This window comes from Triturus cristatus, chromosome 10 (assembly GCF_964204655.1).
Source record: "Triturus cristatus chromosome 10, aTriCri1.1, whole genome shotgun sequence".
Lineage (NCBI taxonomy): Eukaryota > Metazoa > Chordata > Amphibia > Caudata > Salamandridae > Triturus > Triturus cristatus.
The window spans coordinates 426,261,420-426,282,489 of NC_140593.1; the positions used below are offsets into that span (position 1 = coordinate 426,261,420).

The 21,070-nt window shown below is 44.8% G+C and overlaps 1 protein-coding gene across 2 annotated transcripts in view; it reads left to right on the forward strand.

The window, feature by feature from the left end:
• Positions 1–21,070, forward strand: part of LOC146789562 (uncharacterized) — a 127,836-nt gene that overhangs the window by 94,694 nt on the left and 12,072 nt on the right. For both annotated transcript variants that reach the window (XM_085631762.1, XM_085631763.1), the window contains exon 6: positions 4,202–4,383. In XM_085631762.1, coding sequence (XP_085487888.1) covers positions 4,202–4,383 — 182 coding nt within the window. The remainder of the gene's footprint in view (positions 1–4,201; positions 4,384–21,070) is intronic.

A 21,070-nucleotide genomic window follows, 5' to 3' on the forward strand; every position in this document is an offset into this window, starting at 1 on the left:
ATAAGCTCCATAGCCTTTGCAAAGGGATTTGTGTTGCGCCTGTCAAGGAAAAAGCTGACAGAAACTATTTTTGAAGGGGCATGCTTTAGGGATATTCAGGTTTACAGGATGTCTAACATTGTATTTGTTTCGATAAATCTTCAGTGCTTTTGCAAGTCACTGTCTAACAAAAAATTTGTCTTTCTGAGCACTGAACTCCCACTTAGATTATGAGATTCACCTGTTGCCATCTGTTGGAAAGAAATACTGAAGCAAGGAATAAATCACTTAGCCTGGTGCTATACAGCCGGGTATTGAGCCCATCAAAGAGAACCCAATTGGGGGGAATGGCTCTCAAAATGGCCAAGTGCATATAGATCTGTGTAACTATGATCCCCTAGCACATTTCCTTTAGAAATCGTGCACATCTAACTTCAATCCGGTACTGGAATTAGTACACCACAAAAGAATAAGTGATCCTGCATTTAACAAGTACCATTTTGAGAAGTAACAGTCCTCCGGTGATGACTGACAGGTGGCAGTGGAGCCAATTTTCTCCAAGGCAGCTGGTTTGTGTCCTCAACATATGTTGATTTGTGGGCAGCAATGTGCTAAACCATTCTCTATTCTCAATCATAAGATAACAAATTATATTCATTTATTGTTTTTACTTGCAAACATGAAAGCAATATTTTAATAAACTTTTTGAAGTCACATATCAACATCTGAGTTCTTTCATTCGGGGATTATGACGAAGATGATCCAAATCATAGAACTAGCATGCTTTACAATAAATCCATCATGAATAATGACAAAATTTATGTGATCAACCTCATAGATTTGTGATGAATAATCTCCTGTACTTTTTAACTCTAAAAAACCACCTTAATAAATACAGCCAACACTTGTTTTGCGGTAATAAGCCGCTGCTTCAGGGCCGGGAGAAGATACAGGTAAGTTCTGTCAATCACTTTATACACTCACAATCTCTTTCTCACTACTGCTCTTCAGAGGTCTCGGTTTAACCAGTTTGAATTAGTGACATAGACCTCACAATTTAAAGAGGTAGGATATCCTCAAGTGTCCAGGTTTTATTCCTCCTCATGATAAGGTATTATTCAAATCTTCCTTCCATCCAATGCTCGTCTTTCTATTGTGACAAGGCTTCACATAAGACTGGGTAATAGTGATCACTGATACAATGTTGATGTCGCATTTTGATCGTTGCTACAGAAAATGACAGCCTTCCCCAGGATGTCTTTGGATTCCTTTTTACAATTCTTGTTTATGATTGTAAATCCCTAAGAGCCATCTGCTCCTTTTTCTTATTAAGGAGTGTTTAATTTGTTATATTTCCCATTTAATGCTAGTAATTTCCTGTCATAATGTCTGCACCACTTATCTTGTCCCATAAAGAATGCTGCACCTACAATGGTGATGTAGCTGAAATATAAAGAACTATATGGGAAGGTAAAGTCACAAAAAAGATAATATTTACAGATTTTACAAATTGGACACTGTTCACTCATTAGAAGAATCTGAGAATTCAAATGGGAAATTCTGCTCTGGTGACCTATGTAATTCTTGCATATGTGTACCCGTCAGGACCTAATGATAAGATACACTGACACTGGCACCACAAGTGGCTTATTATAGCTTAAAAACGTATGCTGACCGCAGTATTGATATTGACTGTTCTATTAATTAAGAATTGTAAGGTGTTTCCAAAACTGAGACGAGTTTCAATTCAGCAAAGGTCTTCTTCCAGAGTTTTGCTTAAATTTGGGAAAAGGCTGCCCGAAAGACCCCTTTAAAACATGCTTTTTCTCCAGAGAGCTAGGGGAGAGTAATTTCCAGTGGGTACATTTCTAGTTCTAGAGGGTTAATTTTCGATTGATTGAGAAATGAGGGTCCTTTTTCAAAATATGTTTTCTGGGTTATTGAGAGAACCTTATATAGCACTATCGAAGCCACTGGAAGCCACCCCAAGTTCCATCATTAAGGGTGTGATTGTATCCCTAAGCTAAGTGCCTGATCTGAGCTCGGATAAGGCAAAAAAGTAATGGGTGGAATGCTTGGCTTAATCTCAGCCACTCTCTAGACATGAACACAAGCAATCCCAGATCCAGTTAGGCCTTGTTGGTCCTTAGATAGCATATTCTCAATTTGGTGTAAGTGAACCAGTTGGATTTTGGGATTCCTGCATAGGGATCGTGACAATAATCATGTCTGGATCAGATAACAAGAGAGATAACAAAAGGGCAGTTGGATGCTGTTAACAAGGACATGGTTGTTGAAAGCTTGGGAGAATTCCTTTCATATCTTCTGTATTGCTTTCATACTATTGAAGTCCAGTGGTGGATCAAGCGCATACTAATTGGTAAACCCTGCTTCTGCTCCGGAGATTCGGTTGAATTATTTAAGCTCCCTAGGAGGGTTCTTTTTCATGCAAAGTATTGTTATACAGAGTGTTCTGATTTCTATTGTCCATAGATCTTGGAGATGTTCGGTGAGCCTGACCAGCCTCAGTTGTCAAGTCCATTGAGATAGACCTTATCTGAAAAAATCCATGAATACCTCTGACAGTTGCCTCACTCCTGCATTTATAGCAAGGGTCATGGGAAATGTGGAGTAAGCTAGTTCTTCTTTTCATGTCTAGGATACCTACATGGGTAATGCATGATGCATGTTTATTTTCATTTGATTCATTCTTATAATTAAGGACTGCATCTAGGGAGACGAACCATGAAGTAATGTCCCAATTAGCTAATGGAAATGTTTATTAGTCTGAATCAAGTCTTCATCATTATAATCCTGCATTCTCTCCTTACATGATCCATGCCACATGCCCCTTTCCACACAGCTGGATCTTTGAATGCACAGGAGAATTGCTGGAGAAAAATCATTTTATTGGTCAAAATGCAGTCTGGGGGCTAGGCTAAAAACTGGCAAATATAAGAGTGATGAAAATTATGATGATGAGTATTATTATTAATTGAGACATTACAAGCACTCTTTTCTCATTGGCATAACAGTAAGGGCCCAATTATGACTTTGGTGGTGCGATGCCGGGCCCGCCCTGCCACCACACCGCCAAAATCGTGTTCAGATCGCCCACAAGATTAGGAGTTTCCTCCTGTCTGGTGGGCTAGTTTTTGGAGTTTCCACAGCAGTGCCTCTAAAAAAGGGCACCTCAATGGGAACACCAAAAACAGTTCCTGCACGGCATGCACTGAAAAGTCCATGTCGTACAGAAATTGGGGTGCATGCACACGAGGGAGCTCATGTTGTGCCCCCTGTATGCATCCCCACGCAGAGGAGGCACAGGGGGCCTGCAGGGCCCCCTTTTGTTTCCTCTCCACCATGGTGTTTATGGAGGAGGCACCTCCATAACACTGCCGGAGGAGAGGAAACTCGTAAAAGTATTGGGGGTACTGCTGGGGTCCTGCCAAGCATATTGCGACTTCCTCACCGCCACAGCACCACCAGGGAATGGGGGTTCCCTGGAGGTTGTGGCAGGGCTGTGGTGGTCTCACCACCCAAACTGTAATAGGGCGGTCGGGAGACCACCAATGCCGCGCCCCCACGAGCCTGACAGTCCGTGTATGACATTAGTAATTGGGGCCTATGTGTCTGCCTTGAGGGTTTCCATTAGCACAGTTTGGAGACAGGGGTCTAATAAATGTAATTTTAGGAGCCTCTAATTAATGTCCATCTTACACCACTGTTTCAGTTTAATCAAAAGTTCTTTTCAAAACTGCCCTTCTGAATAAACTATTCTTCCAACTTACCAATTGTCATAGACTGGGAAGAAGAAGTAAAATATACAGCACTCCTTGATACTGGCTGGGAAAAGAAGCCTCCTTGTTACTCTGGGCAACATGCTTTGAATTTTACAACAGTAGAGGTAACAGAGATATTTTAACACTGCCATGATTAGTTCCTACTTATTATAGATCTCATGGGATTGCCCCAAAAGGGCATTCTGCAAATGTAGTGATCCAGAAAAACGTTTGGTCAAATATTAAAGGAACAGGGTCAGAATCTCATGAGTGTCTGAGGGTCATACAAGGACCAAGAAAAAAATATTCTTCCATGCATCGATTCAAGCCCTAGACCTGAGGCTAATGGTACAGATCTATTTGTTAATTTAGCTACAAAAAGATAATTTATAATTCATTAATTTCAAATGTGAAACCTCTCTCCTTTTTTTTTATTTTAGGAGATTGTGAAATGGCTTTGTGTGGAGGAGTAAGCTGTATTATCGACCCACGCATTTATGTCATTCTCAGCAAGGCAAAAATGATTTCACCGGAAGGTACCAGTAAACCATTTTCTAAAAACGCTGATGGATATGGAAGAGGAGAAGGCTGTGGCATTCTTTTATTAAAGCCTCTCAGAAAGGTACTTTTCAGTATTGTACTTTCAAATAGTTTTTGGGATGCATTCACATTTTGCACCAGTATGTCTCTTACCCTAAAATTGTAGATCTGTAAGTAAGTGCAAAAGAAAAGAAACATTGGGTGGCTGGGGGTCAACCTAATTGAAAGAAAGTTAATTGTCGATTGGGGTGGATGGTTGCCCATTAATAACATCAATAACCTGTTAAGTCCAGTCGAAGGCTTCAATAATTTCAACCTGAACTGAACCCTGGTAACTATGGCACAGAGCAGACAGGCATGACTTAACGAAAATGTAGATGTAACAAAACAGTTAGAAAGTCAAAGACACAACACAATAATAATCCAACTCGAATTTATAAACTGAGAGAAAAATTTAAGTGAAATGACACTAAAACAATAAAAATCCTATAGGGGAACTGGAGAAATCAATCTTTAAAAATGTAAGTGGAAAAAGTGGCAAGAAAAATAAAGTGCCCAATGTAAGTCAATGAACAGAGGGAGAGGAGTTGGCCCAATGGCTAGGGCGGTTGACCTCGAATCTGGGGAACTGGGTTCGAGTCTCAGCAATGATGCTGAACATCCAGTGATTCTGGGCAAATCACTCAATCTCCCCGTGCCTTGAAAAAAGGAATGTGTCCTCATGTAACACAACTGGTGCATTATAAACCGCGCTGATACTTGATACCGTCGGGTCAAGTTTGTGCTATATAAAACTCTGTAAAAAAGAAACCAAAAAAAACATGGTAGACCAGAACCAAGGTGCAATGGAGCCCGGGTCAGATACACCAAGCGGATTGGTCTCCTTGAAGCCCAGGGGTCCGAGTCCCAGCACTAATCTGAGATAAAATCCTAAACTTACTATTTTTGGTATTTACTGAAGGCATTTAGCAGTAGTAAAGTTAGGACTCCTAACTTTACTACTGCTAAACTGAGACAAAATCCTAAATTTACGACTTTCGGTATTCACAAAAGGCATTTAGTAGTAGTAAAGTGAATCTGCCCATAGGTGTCAAAAAGTCAAAAAAGTTTCCAAGTCTCACTTCAGAAAAGATCCCAACAAACATCAACCTTTCTCCTAAGTTTCAATGGGACAAGGATGAAATTCAATCTAAAGCTGTGGAACTGTTGGTCTAATACTTTTCCCAGCAGTGGGCTGAGCAGCTCTAGAAGGAAAAATGTCAAAACTTTATTCTGGTGCCAAAACAACCACAGGAGTACATTTCAAATGCCCCAGGACCTTAGGGGAAGAACTTAAAGGCTCTCTGAGAGTCATGCCTCATGTAGCTTATCGCCTCAGCCAACTGTCCCTTGTACTCCACTTCTTTGCCCTGGGTAAAAGTGTTAGCAGGCCAGGTAGACCCCTCCAGAATCCCTCATAAGTCTCAAATAGCAGGTGCAGTCCTTCTATTTTCCACAAGTGCAGAGAGTGTTCTGGGATGGTTCCTTTGGGTGCCACCTTTATGCCTGACACCAGTCAGTGGGTGGGTAGGGCTCCTGACTCTGTAATTCCTGTTTGCCTTTCTGCAAACAGCCATTAACTGCCATGTGCCAGGGCAATCCCAGGTTGCCCAAAGTCTTCATACACACTCAACTTGGGCTTCGAGAGATGGGGTTTGTATGGGAGGGTACTATGAAAATCACCAAAGTTCCCGCACATCTAACCCTAAAATCCAGTTTGAAACAGGGCCTGGAACCACATCAAGACAAGAGACAAACATCAGCTAAGACTAAAGCAGAGTCCCTCAGCAACCAGACAGGTGATACACAAGAATTCTTATGTGGTCCTGTATGATTCCTTTCAAGGGCACAAAAGTTTTACGTGTGTATCGACAGACCTGTCAGACAGTTTAAAGGTGCCTAACATGAATAACGTATGTTTATGTAGAATTTCATACCAGATTTGTACTGCTTCCAAACACTGTAAATAAGAGATGCTGCCATTACCCAAATTTATATTACTCATTCTATTGACCTCAGGTGAACCTGCAGGTGACCACATGTTTCAATAATGAGGGTTCAACGCACTGGTCCCTCCTGTGTTGTTACATAGGCACCCCATACAATTTTTTTATTTATTCAATTTTTTTGTATAGCACTGAATCCAACTGACAGCTTCCTCTATGTCATTTACATTTGGGGAGATTTTACAATGGAAGTCAGCAGGCTTCAAATTGGTAGGTGTAGCCATCAGTATGTATTTTCATCTTTTGACCAACAATTTGGGCACCAAGAAGAGGTATAAAGGCATTGAGTCTGGTATGTTCACCTGAAGACAGGTGGTCTGACACCGCTTGGATAATAATGTGATGTTGATCACGAGTAAACAAAGTGAGGTTCACATAAAATTGTGCAGTCAAGTGATGGGAAAATGTCTTTGGAATCTGACCACTCTGCACAGTCTTGTGTTGAAAGAGGTTAGGGTGGATTATGAATTTAATATCTTACTTTGGATGTCTAAAAAATCATATCAACATTACTTCTTAAGACTGAAATGCAGATAACGGAACATCGTTAAATCATTCCAAAACCTACATACTGGTATAAAAGCATTGTTGTTTGTCAGCTACTTCAAACCATTTTACCCATTCGATAAAATCATACAAGTATTCATATTACAGATTTCAATATGCTGGTCCTTAAAGTGATTGCATTATCACATAATGTGCACTAAGGTCTCAATCTGCATCACAAAATCAACATAGTCGAGAATTTCTTAAAATAATAGTACAGCTATCTGATCGGGCAAAGGGTTTTACTAATCCTATGGGTAGCTTCATAAAATTGGCAAGTTTGCAAGCAATTGGTGTCTATCTGTTATAGTAATATATTGTGTGAACAATATTCCACTACACAATTCTTCATAGTCTATTGTTTTATAACAATAACGATCTCATGTTTGACATCACTGTTAAATGCATTATCAGAAATTGTCTAGTCCAAGATCAGAGAGATAAAATCTAAGGCTGTTATCCATTTATTACAGAATAATGTGAAAATATCATGTCCTGATTTGTTATGCATAAAACTACCCTGCTTGAGTTCATCCGCTCCTGACGCCTTGAAAAATCACATTGTTAATTATTAATAATAGAGTACATGGAGAAAAAAGACAAAGCGCCCGATCACGATATCAGGTGGTTGGACCGCCATCTTCTGATGCGTCGAACCACCTTGAAAAGGCTGTCGGAAAGGGATATCGTAATCCCGATGGCGGTGCCTGCCTCTGCACCACCTCCAATCAGGAGTATGATTCTGACTGCAACCTTTTTGGGATCAGATGATCCTGTCAGAGGCGATGGCCTTTGCCCCCGACTGCTGCAGTCTGACCACCTGCATTGTAATGCAGTGGTTGGACTGATGGCCTGTCAGTCGGGCGGACCACCAACGACGGCCTGTCGGTGGTTGTCTGCCTGACATGGTAATCAGGCCCTCTGTTCCAGTCCTAGGACCATGTTTCGGCCATTTCCAGGCACACAGAAAAGTCTTCTTTATACACCAGTCTTCAAAGCATCAATGGAGGATATACTTAATGCAAGTCATAATGGAGCTCCAAGAGTAATTAGATGCACCACCTTTGCCTTACACACTTTCATCATGATAGCAGGTGAGAACTCACCAGAGGTTTAACTGAATTAATCTGACACATTCCTTTTCTCCATTACCGTCCGCTTTGTTTAGGATGTAGTCTAATTGCAATTTCCCATAGGTACCTAGATATATATATAACAGTTTACTCTTTGCAAATGTACCCCCTAAATATATCAGCAATGCTTTTGGGTAGTATCAGCATGAGTGGTCTGAGTGGCTTTTATGTTTCCCCGTCATGGGCCTGTCAGATTAAACTTAAACTTAAAGCCCCGTTGGGATGGTATGGGGTCCCATTCAAGCCTGTAGTAAGCATGAAGGGCAGGCAAGAGTTTCAAGCCCTTAATGTTGAAAGACCTGTCTGCAAATCTTGTGAACCACTCTTAGCAGACACCAAGTTGGATTTAGTTCTGGATTTCTTATCTCAATGTATCTGGGTGGCTGGAAGCGCCCCAAGAACCTAAACGATATCTGGGTTTGCACAAGATTTACAACTGCAATCTTTCCTTGATGAGCAGCAAAAGCAATGCAGGTATTGTGTGACTGTGGTGCCATACACTGAATGTTTACAGCAACATAGTTTTGAATTTTCAGGAAATTAGGGAGCTCCTTTCAAGGTTTGTTAAGCGCAGCTACTCACCCGAAAGGGTCTCAAGGTGCCGGGGTGGGGGGGGTGCAACTCCCGGAAGTTCATGGTGATTCATTGAAGAGCCACATCTTGAGTTCCCTCTTGAACTTGGTGAGGGTTGGTGTCTGTAGGAGGTGGAGAGGGAGGGTGTTCCATGCCTTGGCCGCGAGAAAGGAGAAGGAACAACCTACTGTTCTGGTCTTCTTGATGCACATCACCGTAGCCAGGGAGAGTTGGGCTGAGTGGAGGGATCTTTGGGGTGTGTGGAACAAGAGGCAGTGGTTCAGGTAGGCAGGTCCGGTGTTGTGGAGGGCTTTGTGAACGTGGGCTAGGAGCTTAAAGGTGATTCTTTTATCAATGGGGAGCCAACGTAGTTTCCGCAGGTGTTGGTTGATGTGGCAGTGCTGCGATAGGTTGAGGACTAGTCTGGCGGAGGCTTTCTGTATGTTATGAAGTTTGCAGGTGAGGTTCTTGTTGATCGCGGCGTAGAGTGTGTTGTCGTAGTCCAGTCTGCTACTGATAAGGGCGTGGGTGATGGTTTTCCTGTGTTCGAGGGGAATCCAGTTGAAGGTCTTTCGTTGGAGACAGAGGGTGTGTAAGCAGGAGGAAGAGACAGCATTGATTTGGCAGTCCATTTTGAGCTCAGAGTCCAGGATGATTCCAAGGTTACATGCGTGGTCAGTGGGGAAGGGTGGGTTCCCCAGGGTGGGGGGCCAACAGGTGTTGTTCCAGGCGTCGGGGTGTGGGCCTATGATGAGTACTTCGGTTTTGTCTGTGTTAAGTTGTAGGCAGCTGTTATTAATCCACCTGGTGACTGTTGAAAGTTGTGTTTGGAGATGTTGAGTTCGTTGGATAGGGAGAGGATGAGTTGGGTGTCGTCTGCGTAAGAAACATTGTTGAGTCCATGAGATCTGATGATGGGTGGGAGCGGGGCCATGGAGACGTTGAACAGGGTGGGGCTGATGGAGGATCCTTGAGGAACTCCGCAGGTGGTCGTGTGGACTCCGAGAGAAAGTGTTGGAGTCTGACCCATTACGTTCTGCCAGATGTGAGTGAGTGGAGCCAGTCGAGGGCCTTGTTCCAGATTTCTGCATCGTGAAATCTGTGGGCTAGGGTGCGGCAAGAGACTGTATTGAAGGCTGTGGAGAGGTCCAGGAGGATAAGGGCCACAGTGTCTCTCCTGTCAAGGAGAAAGCGGATGTCGTCTGTCGCAACGAGAAGGGCGGGTTCAGTGCTGTGGTTTTTCCTGAAGCCGAATTAGATTAGAAGGAGTCGTGGATGTTGTTTTCTTCTATGAAGGAGGCAAGGTGGCTGTTGGCAGCTTTGTTAATGAGTTTATTTGGGTATGGGAGTAAGGAGATCGGTCTGAGGTTTTTGAGGTCAGTGGAGTCCGCCAAGGGTTTTTTCAGGACAGGGTTGTTCTCGGCATGTTTCCAGTCATCAGGAGAGGAGGCGGTCTTGAAGGAGCGGTTGATAATTCGTCGAAGCTCAGAACAAAGATGTCAGTGGCTCTGTGGTAGATGTGGTGGGGCAGAGGTACAAGGGGGCCCCAGAGTGGATAGACTTCATAGTCTTCAGGGTGTCTTCAATGATGAGGGCGGTCGAGCTGTCAAGTGTGGGCTACGTGGTGTAGGGAATGGTGAGTGTAGGTTCCACGTGTAGGTCGCCATCATCAAAGTTGTCATAGATGTTTTTGATTTTGTGATGGAAGAAGGCACTGAGTTTGTTGCAGAGGGGGGATTTTGGATGCCTCACAGTTGGGTTGGGTAAAGTCGTGGACGGAGATTATGTCCTAGAGTGCTTTCTTCCTTGTGTATCTGATGAGTTTGTGGTGGTCGGCGTCTGCAGGCTCATCTAGAGTTTCAGGGTTCGGTGGAGAACCAGCTGGCTCTCTAGGCGTGTGGGTTGGCCATTTTCTTGATGGGGGCAATGGTGTTGGCACAGTCTGTGATCCAATTGTGCAGGGTTCGGACAGCGGTTGGGTCGTCAGACGTGGTGGTGGGAGTGGAGCTGCTTAGAGAGGTGGTGAGCTGGTCGTCAGAGATCTTGTTCTAGTTCCTGCGCTGGAACTGGTGTGGATGTTTGCTGGAGGTGTTAGTTTTGAAGGTGAAGTGAACTCAATGATGATCCATCCATGGGAGTTCGGAGATGTGGCTGAAGGTGGTGGAGTTTCCTGCACTGAAGATGGGGCCAAGGGTGTCTCCTGCTGAGTGTGTCGCTTCTGGTATGATCTGTTTGAGTCCGATGTTAAGGAGGTTGTCCAGGAGGGACGTGGAGTTGGGGTCTTAAAGATTGTTGAGGTGGAAGTTGAGGTCTGCCAGCAAGGTGCAGTTGGTAGAGGCGATAGCTTGTGGAGTGATGATGTCGGTGATGGAGTCAGAAAAAGGTGCACGGGGTACGGGGGTCTATAGATGAGGGTGCCTCAGATGGTGGTGGTCAGGTTGGTCTGTATCTTGAAGTGAAGGTGTTCCACCAGGTATGTCAGTGGGGGTGCTCAGTCAGAGGTTAGATTTGTGGGCGATGGCAATGCCTCTACTGGGGCAGTTGGGGCGGTCCTTCTGGATGATCTTGTAGCCTTCAGGGATGGCGCTCTCTATGTCAGGTCCCTATGTGACGATCGTCCAGGTTTCTGTGAGAAGGCAACGTTGGAGTGGTGCTGTTTAGTAGGTCCCAGATTTCCAGATTGTCTGTGGAAGGATTGGATGTTGAGGAGGATGCATTGCAGGGTTTGGGGGGCAGTGAGGTTGTGGCGGGAGGGTTGAGGAGGGTCCTGGGTCTCGGTATAACTGAAGGAGTGGTGACAGTGGCGGCAGGTGAAGGGTCCGTCGGTGTTGATAGGTGAAGAACACTTGCAGTTGTCCTGGCCAGAGTTGAGGACGAAGAGGGCCGAGGAGCTGTAGCATTGGCGGGTCGGAGGACCAGGGTCCCTAGTGCTGTTCACTGACGTGTGCAGACGGGCGCAGACGGGCGCAGACAGGCTTGCCTTTGGCTGCCATTAAGTAGGGGTCGGGGGAGGGCAGGACAGCTGGGAGGCAGGAGAATGTGGGAGGGGCATGAGCCACGGGGGCAGCAGCGACAGGAAAGAAGGAGGGAAGGCTAAAGAAAAGGAAGAAAAAAGAGGAACAAGGAAAAAGGCAAAGAGAATGCAAAAAAGCAAAAAGGAAGAAAGAGAAGCAGAGACAGAAGACAACAGAGGCAGCAGAAGAACCACGGGCAAGGTGAGGCACAGGGGTCTCAAAAACGGTCAAGGCAGAGCTAGAGGCAGGGAACTTACAGCAGAGCTGTGCGAGGGGAGAGCAGTTCCTGACCAAGAGGTCAGAGGTCTTGCTCACCCTATCGTTCAGCAGCCGCCATTAAGCAGGTGTTGGGGGAGGGTGGGACAGCTGGGAGGCGGGAGCAGGAGAAAGCGGGAGGGGAAGGGGCCATGGGGGCTTCAGCGGCAGGAAAGGAGGAGAGAAGGCTAAAGAAAAGGGAAGAAAAAGAAAAAAAAGAGGAACAAGGAAAAAGACAAACAGTAAAAAGGCAATGAGAATGCTAAAAAGCAAAAAGGAAGAAAGACAGGCAGGACAGAAGGCAGCAGAAGGGCCACAAGCGAGGAGAGGCACTGGGGTCTCGAACACCGTCCAGGCAGCACTTGAGGCAGGGCAATTACAGCAGATCTGTGCGAGGGGAGAGCAATCCCTGACCGAGAGGTCAGAGGTCTTGCAGCCTCCGGAATTCAAGGCTGCTCTACAGGTCAGCCTTGTATTTTCTGTTAAAATGGCATGCTGTTCTACCGGTAGAGCCCTTTCTACTGCAGGTTTCATCTGAATTTTGAGAATAAGAAAGATAATGCCTCCTCACCATGGGAGTCATCTCCCATGATGAGGGAGGCATTTTTGTTTTTAATGTCCCTTACCAACAGGGTTTACCCAAGCTAATTGTAGGGATGGAAATGTAACCAATTCTCCAACAACATTTAATCTGCTGGACAGTCAGAGAAGTTTGGCTATGGCGGTGATGGAGTAGTTACCGCCCTACCCAATCCTATTGTCTGCCCACATTTAAATCAGGTAGGCGCAACACTGTGTTGGTAAGGAGGGAACTCCATCTCTGTTGCGACAGAGTTCCCTCTCCACCAACATCTAAATTTGCCCCTTAATCTGCATTCCGGAGTTAGATGGCGCTTCTTAATTTTGGGATTTATTGCATATGGCATATGGAATATTGTGTCTCTGTGCTGTCTTGTGATTCAATGAGGTTTTCACAACTGTGAGTGTAGAGTTTCAGTCAATTTTCTAAGTTATAATTACCATATGAACACTATTTGGAAATACACATCTTCAAAAGAAAAACAAACAGCCAGGAGTTCCTGAAATTCCTGCCTAGATATTTGTCAGTGACTAACTCTTCCAACTCCTAGTTCCTTTCAATGAAAGGTCTTCTCTGCCAGTATCATGGTGAACTGCCAGCAGAAGGTGCTGACATGCCTTTGAAGTATTGAGCAGTAGGGCCGAATTGACTAGTAGTTGGTGGAGATCAGGAGGTACCTCCAAAATTATAAGGCTGCCATCATCTATGCTGAATTTTGTCCCACAAAAAGTCTTGCACAGTGTCTCCAAGACAGTTTTCCAAGACAGAAACTACTTTACACTTGAATAAAGAGTGAGCGATTGCCATGATTAACATTATGCCACCTATCAGTTCCATACCAGCTGTTTCAAAACCCATGTTTGATGCACTGGCCCTTCGGAACCTCCAGGACAGAAGAATAAATTGCAAAAAAGAATCTTTCCTGTCTGTTAGAGGGACACTGGAAGAGCTATTGTGGAAAGACTGTGAGGCCAATCAAAAAGAAATCAGCTTGAAAAGGTTTTCTGAAAATCAATGTTTTTTGAAAAACATTGTTTGTCAGGAGATTTGCCTTATTTGTGGTATAAAGGCTCTTTACCTTGCATACCAGAAGGGGTGCAGGTTTGCAGGCCCGGGTTCACTTCTTTGGCATTATGTGGTGATGACTTGTTTAAGGAGTCCAGAATTGTTTTCACTTTCAACTAAGATGCTGGTGCAAACTCATTTGTGGTTACATTGTTGGAGGGTTTTTGTGGGTCTTGCAGTGAAATAAGTGCTTTGAGCCCTACGGGATTTGTTATTATTGGTGGACAATGTCATGTATATATAGTAGTTCATAGATATTGAAATTGTGACGCGAAGGATCCACAAACCCTCCCGATTTCGAGCTTGCGATCTCATTGGCTATAAACAGTTCCAACCAGGAAGTGTTGGAAGCCGTCACAAGGAAAAAGGTTAAAAAACATCAAAATAAAGAAAAGGGGGCAGGGTAGAAACACCCTGACCACCTAGGACTGCTCAGGGGGTCTCACAGGCACCCCAAGGGCCAAAAAAAGCATAAAAAAAAAAAAAATTGGTGAGATTCATGCTGGGTGCGCGAATCCGGCTGAACATTTTAATAAAAAATGCAAGCTGTAGTGGTTTGGTTTTTTTAAGCCCCAGGGTGGGTCAGGTCCCGGGGCAATCATTAAAATAGATGCAGGGGCCGTGCAGGCCCCTGTAGCCCTGGGGACCGTCACCTCCCCGGGGCTATGTTTATTAAATGTGGGTGCCACTTTGGCCCCCGCAGCCCCAGGGACTGCCACCTACCTGGGACTTTAAAAAAAAATACATGCATGGGGGGCTCCTGCCCCCACAGCCCCAGGGACCACCACTTCCCTGGGGCTATTCTCAAAATATTGTGTGGGGGCCAAGCCCCCACACAGCCACAGGGATCACCACCTACCCGGGGCTACTTTGCAAATTGGAGAGGGCCAGGTGCCCCCTCTCCTGGAGCCAAAAATGGCCCTGGGGACAGCCACCCCCGGGGAGGGCTCTAGCAATGTCCCGGGGTGCCCACCCAGGGCAATTGCAGTTTGTGCTCCGGCCATGCCATAGCAAACACTGCTTAACTTTAGGCCTGGCCCTGGGGGATGGGGTCCCCGGGGCAACACTGGCTCAGGGAAGGTAGGCCCATGTGGACCCCTTCCTTAAAAATAACAAAAAGAAAGAAAGAAAATGGCTTGGCCCCAAGGGATGGGGTCCCGGGGCCGAAATCATCCTGGGGAGGGGGGCCGCACTGCCCCACTCCCCTTTGAAAAATAAATAAATAAAACAAAGGCCCAGCCCCAGGGAATGGTGTCCCTGGGGCAGAAATCGGCCTAGGGAGGGGGACTGCGCTGTCTCACTACCGCTTTAAGGGTAAAGAAAAGGGGGGCACACAGACCCCCTTCCTGAATTTAAAACAGAAAAAAGGATGCCGGCAACTTGCCAGAGGCCTCGCCCCTTTCACAACTAATTTGCAAACGCGCCTCCTGGGGCGCACTTGGTTGGGGTATGAAGTCCCCATAGCAGCTGAGGGTCTTTAGGGGTCAACTAGTCCACCTGTTACCTCCAGTAAGCCCCACACAGTGGGATTACTGAGAGGTGGTCGGATGCCATGCCCCTTTTTCCGCCAATCTGCAAACACACTGATGGTGGGGTGATGAGGTCCCCTTGCCTTCTGAGGGCCTCAGGAGTAAAGTAAACTTCATCTCCCAAGCAGCAGTGTGCCAGAAGGTGCGTTTGCAGAGTGGTGGAGAAAGAGGGTGTGGCCTCTGACCACCTCTCAGCAATCCAGCTGTGTGGGGCTCACTAGAGGTAACATTCAGGCTAGTTGGTCCCCAGGGACCCTCAAGAGGCAAGGGGACTTTATCACTCAACCAAGAGCGCACCAGGGGGCACGTTTGCAGAGTGGTGGAGAAAGGGGGCATGGCATGTGACCATCTCTCAGAAATCCCACTGTGTGGGGCTTACTGGAGGTAAAAAGTAGGCCATTTGGCCCCTAAGTACCCACAGCAGTGAAGGGGACTTCTTCCCCCAACCAAAACTGCACCAGGAGACACATTTGCAGAGTAGTTGTGAAATAGGACTTGGCCTGGCATCAGAACTCAGCAATTCTGCTGTGTGGGACTTACTGAAGGTAACAGGAGGGGTATATGGCCCACAAGGACGTCCTTGGGACCAGCTACCTCTCTTGCTTCCTCCAGTAAGTCCCACACAGTGGGATTGCTAAGAGGTCTTCAGAGGCAACACCCCCTTTCTCCACCACTCTACAAATGCACCTTCTGGCGCACTACTGGTTGGGGTATGAAGTCCACTTTACTCCAGAGGGACCTTGGAGGCCAAGAAGTCCTCCTGGTACATCCTGTATGCCCTATGCAGCGGAATTCCTGAGAGCTGGTCGGAGGCCGAGCCCCCTTTCTCCACCACTCTGCAAACGCGACTGCTAGTTAAAAAATTTCAAAATTCACTGAAAAAACCACAGGTTTGAGGGATGTTATAGTTAGGATTTCACATTTAAAAAACCTTAGAAATTCCCTGAAAAAAACACAGGTGCATATATCAGTGGCTGTATTGCTGAGCGGCTGCGTGTATGAGTGGCTGTATGGGTGAGTGAGTGGATGTATGTGTAGACCTATGAATCAGTGAGTAGGTATGTGCCAACTGATGTTGGTGTGTCTATGGTTTCGAGAATGGTAATCTGTATTTTAGAGTGGCTGCATGAAAGGTTATATTAGGGTGTGAGTAGATGCATCAGAGATTATGTGGATGATGTCATCAGTGATGTCATTTAAGATGAATATGACTCATGCAACATGGACCAATACCACGCCTGCCATTACTGTGCATTATAAATTACAACAACATGCCATTACATCACATACTTTTACCACGCATATACCTTTACCACGCATGCCATTACAATGCAAAGGCATGTATGGTAAAGGAATATACATGGTAAAAGTATGAAATATAAGTGACACTACCCTGCCCTACCCTAATCCCTAATGTTGTACCCCTGCATGAGCCTCCCCCTACCCCAGTCCCTTCACTACATTAACACTACCCAGCATGATCCCCCTAAAACACCCAGCACTACATACCCACACCCATACCCCGACACTACCCAAACCCTAAAACACTACCCTGCACTACACAAACACACCAACACTACCCTAAACCCTTGAACACTACCTGCACTACACACCACAACACTACCCTAAACCCTAACAAATTAACCCCCACCCCAGGCCCAATCCCCCTTACCTCTTTCTCCTTGTGGTTCCTCACTCCTCGTCTCACGTCAGCTGAGGGGCGCTGCACGGTGCACATCGTTGTAAATAAACGAGAGAGCCTCAGTTTCCTCACAATGAGGTGGATTTCCATTACATCGCATGAGTTATAAAAGCGTATGCGATGTAACAAATGCGTAGTAATGGCTACGCGTTGTTACATCGCATGCGTTGTAACGCTTGTGATGAAATGGCATGCGGGGAAACAGCTGCGTTGTAATGGCTGTTTCCCTTTGACACGTCATCAGTGATGTCATCAGTGATGTCACTGACCATGTCATGAGTGATGTAATATGTGACATCATCATCAGTACATTTTGGGGGCGTGAGTTATAGTTAGCTCAGCAAACTATAAGGGCTGAATTTTTCCGTTTTTGTACAAGTGAAAGGTCAGCCTAACTATAACGTCTCTGTAACCTTTGGTTTTTTCTCTATGAATTTCTAAGGTAATTTAAATGCTAATTCCTAACTGTAACATCTCTGAAACCTGTGTTTTTTTCAGTGAGTATATATATATATATATATATATATATATATATATGTATATATCACCACAGAAATCCTCTGAGTACAGGAGCCCCCGACCCTTCAGGGCGGCCTCTTAAAACAATGGGCACGGAGCAGCCCATCTATTTCACAAACATGAAGCAGCAGACAGAGGCCCAATACTGGAGAATTTTGCATTTATTCACGGCACAGCAGCACAAGAAAGCCTCCGTCTCCTTACGCGTTTCGGTGGTCAATGCCACCTTGCTCACAGGTGGAAGCAATATCAAATGCAAAGTGCAAGCGTGCATGCTTAAAAACCATTGAGTCACATGACCAGTTTGTTAAAAATACATTTCCCATAATGCAGGTTAAGTTTTGTTGTAAAAAACAGGTAGGGAAATCCTTTTCACATTTTACCTGCACGATGTTTGTGTGGAAAATATAGTTGCAACTGGGCCTGTGTATTCATAGTTGTTGCTTAGTGCTCAATTGTTCAGAAGTGCCATGAAAATGCCCGTCTCCAGCACGATCAAAAAGGATGTTTTCCTTCCCGAATCCCTTCCATGGACTCTCACAATTCGCTCGGTTTAGCATTTCCTTTGATAGGTCATGAGAGGGCAAGTGGGTCATGCTCCCAATTTAACATCACCACAGAAATCCTCCGAGTACAGGAGCCCCCAACCCTTCAGGGCGGCCTCTTAAAACAATGGGCACGGAGCAGCCCATCTATTTCACAAACATGAAGCAGCAGACAGAAGCCCAATACTGGAGAATTTTGCATTTATTCACGGCACAGCAGCACAAGAAAGCCTCCGTCTCCTTACGCGTTTCGGGGGTCAATGCCACCTTGCTCACAGGTGGAAACAATATCAAATGCAAAGTGCAAGCATGCATGCTTAAAAACCATTGAGTCACATGACCAGTTTGTTAAAAATACATTTCCCATAAGGCAGGTTAAGTTTTGTTGTAAATACAGGTAGGGAAATCCTTTTCACATTTTACCTGCACGATGTTTGTGTGGAAAATATAGTTGCAACTGGTCCTGTGTATTCATAGCTGTTGCTTAGTGCTCAATTGTTCAGAAGTGCCATGAAAATGCCCGTCTCCAGCACGATCAAAAAGGATGATTTCCTTCCCGAATCCCTTCCATGCACTCTCACAATTCGCTCGGTTTAGCATTTACTTTGATAGGTCATGAGAGGGCAAGTGGGTCATGCTCCCAATTTAACATCACCACAGAAATCCTCCGAGTACAGGAGCCCCCAACCCTTCAGGGCGGCCTCTTAAAACAATGGGCACGGAGCAGCCCATCTATTTCACAAACATGAAGCAGCAGACAGAGGCCCAATACTGGAGAATTTTGCATTTATTCACGGCACAGCAGCACAAGAAAGCCTCCGTCTCCTTACGCGTTTCGGTGGTCAATGCCACCTTGCTCACAGGTGGAAGCAATATCAAATACAAAGTGCAAGCGAGCATGCTTAAAAACCATTGAGTCACATGACCAGTTTGTTAAAAATACATTTCCCATAATGCAGGTTAAGTTTTGTTGTAAATACAGGTAGGGAAATCCTTTTCACATTTTACCTGCACGATGTTTGTGTGGAAAATATAGTTGCAACTGGTCCTGTGTATTCATAGTTGTTGCTTAGTGCTCAATTGTTCAGAAGTGCCATGAAAATGCCCGTCTCCAGCACGATCAAAAAGGATGTTTTCCTTCCCGAATCCCTTCCATGCACTCTCACAATTCGCTCGGTTTAGCATTTTCCTTTGATAGGTCATGAGAGGGCAAGTAAGTCATGCTCCCAATTTAACATCACCACAGAAATCCTCCGAGTACAGGAGCCCCCAACCCTTCAGGGCGGCCTCTTAAAACAATGGGCACGGAGCAGCCCATCTATTTCACAAACATGAAGCAGCAGACAGAGGCCCAATACTGGAGAATTTTGCATTTATTCACGGCACAGCAGCACAATATATATATATATTACACACACAAGATGCTCCTGCCAGGATCGTTGGCCCGCGGTAGGTGGAGCGCAATGTCGGCAGAGACAGCCGACGGAACTATGCCACACAAAGAGCAACGATGAACGCGCTCTCAGGAAGTGCCAAGTGCCAAGATGTTTTGCAATACATGTGTGAAACCAAAACCAAAGTCCCAGCTTCCACGAAGACCTGGTGCGGTGGTCTGAGTTGGGCTCTGGACACCCCTAACATCAGGAAACAGTCCTACACTACATAATACAGGTGAAAGCCAAAACGTGCTGTAGGATGCCATTAAATTCAGTTTTTGGCCTACAAGAGTCATCTGAGTATTCTTTGTTTATTGGAGAAATGTTTGCTGATGTTAGGGGTGAATGTTTGCTGACTGTGGAGCAATTTGCCTAATCTGCAAAAAACTATTCCCAAAAAAAGTACATCTAATTTCTGTTCAGTGTGGCAAGTTTAATTCAGATCCATCAGTGGGGAAAGGGAGTTCAAAGAGTGATTTTTCTGATTTTAGTTACCATAGAAATCTTTTCTCTTTGATAAATTAAAAAACTCTTAATTGAATTTCATGAGAAAAATCAGAGTATTTAAAATGTTTGTAAAGATTACAGAGAGAAAAGTATATTGTTCTCGGGCCTTCTGCTGACCCAAATTTAAATTCTCAACAAATCTGTTTATTTGAGAGAACCTTTTCTCCCAACATTTATTTTGTGTTTGTGGACCCAAAGCTCTCTGATAAGGAACAGGCATTAGCAAAGCCAATTGGGTAGTCTTTCACATATGTGAAGAACCTCAAGTCATTATTAGATGTCCCTCTAAAGTTAGAAGCAGCAGCTTGAAGTCTTTAACCATGCTATAGTCTTTCAAGACTTTATTAGATGTCCCTCTCGAGTCTGAAGCAACTCCCTAACAAAGCGGCATTAACACAACTCATTATTCGATGTCCCTCTCCAGTCAGGACCACTCAAAACTGCTTGTTGCTACTAAATGTCCAGCTCAAGCCAGATGCTATTGCTTTGAATGCCCTTCACAAAGCTGAGGAGCTGTAGCTTGAACATTAAAGTTTGTAATTTAGTTGGATGTATAAATGTGTAAAATAAGAATGCTATCGCTCACAGTAAATATATCCAGAGGTTGCAGTGGACTGAACAATTACCTAATCTATATGTTGTGGCGAGAGGGCGCTTAATTTGAGCTGCAATTGAGCAGCCCAATGGAGAAAGATGCTTTAGTAAAAGCCCATTATATGTTTATATTTTATTAGAAATGTTTCGAAAAACATGAGGCTGGCAACTTTCAATAAATAAAATGACTTGATTACTACTTATACTATTGTGATGACATGCTAGTATACATAGGTACCAGCAGTCCTGGTAAACTCAAGTGCCTTCAAACTTATGCTCAGCAAGCTGGTCACCACAGTGCAGTTATAGTTAGGTCAGCGATTTCATAGAAAGGACCTTTTTTACTGATAACTTTGGTGCCATTTGACGAACCTGCACAAAAATTCCCAAAATAAAAGATGAACCAGATCAGCTCCTTCATGGAAAATTTTGTATACATAGGTACCAGCAGTCCTGGTAAACTCAAGTGCCTTCAAACTTATGCTCAGCAAGCTGGTCACCACAGTGCAGTTATAGTTAGGTCAGCGATTCCATAGAAAGGACCTTTTTTACTGATAACTTTGGTGCCATTTGACGAACCTGCACAAAAATTCCCAAAATAAAAGATGAACCAGATCAGCTCCTTCATGGAAAATTTTGTCCTGATCCATTAATTGGGGGTCAGAAAAGGAGGGTCCCAACATGGTTATTCCCCGTGTTAATTCCCACAGAAAAAATTGCTGTCAG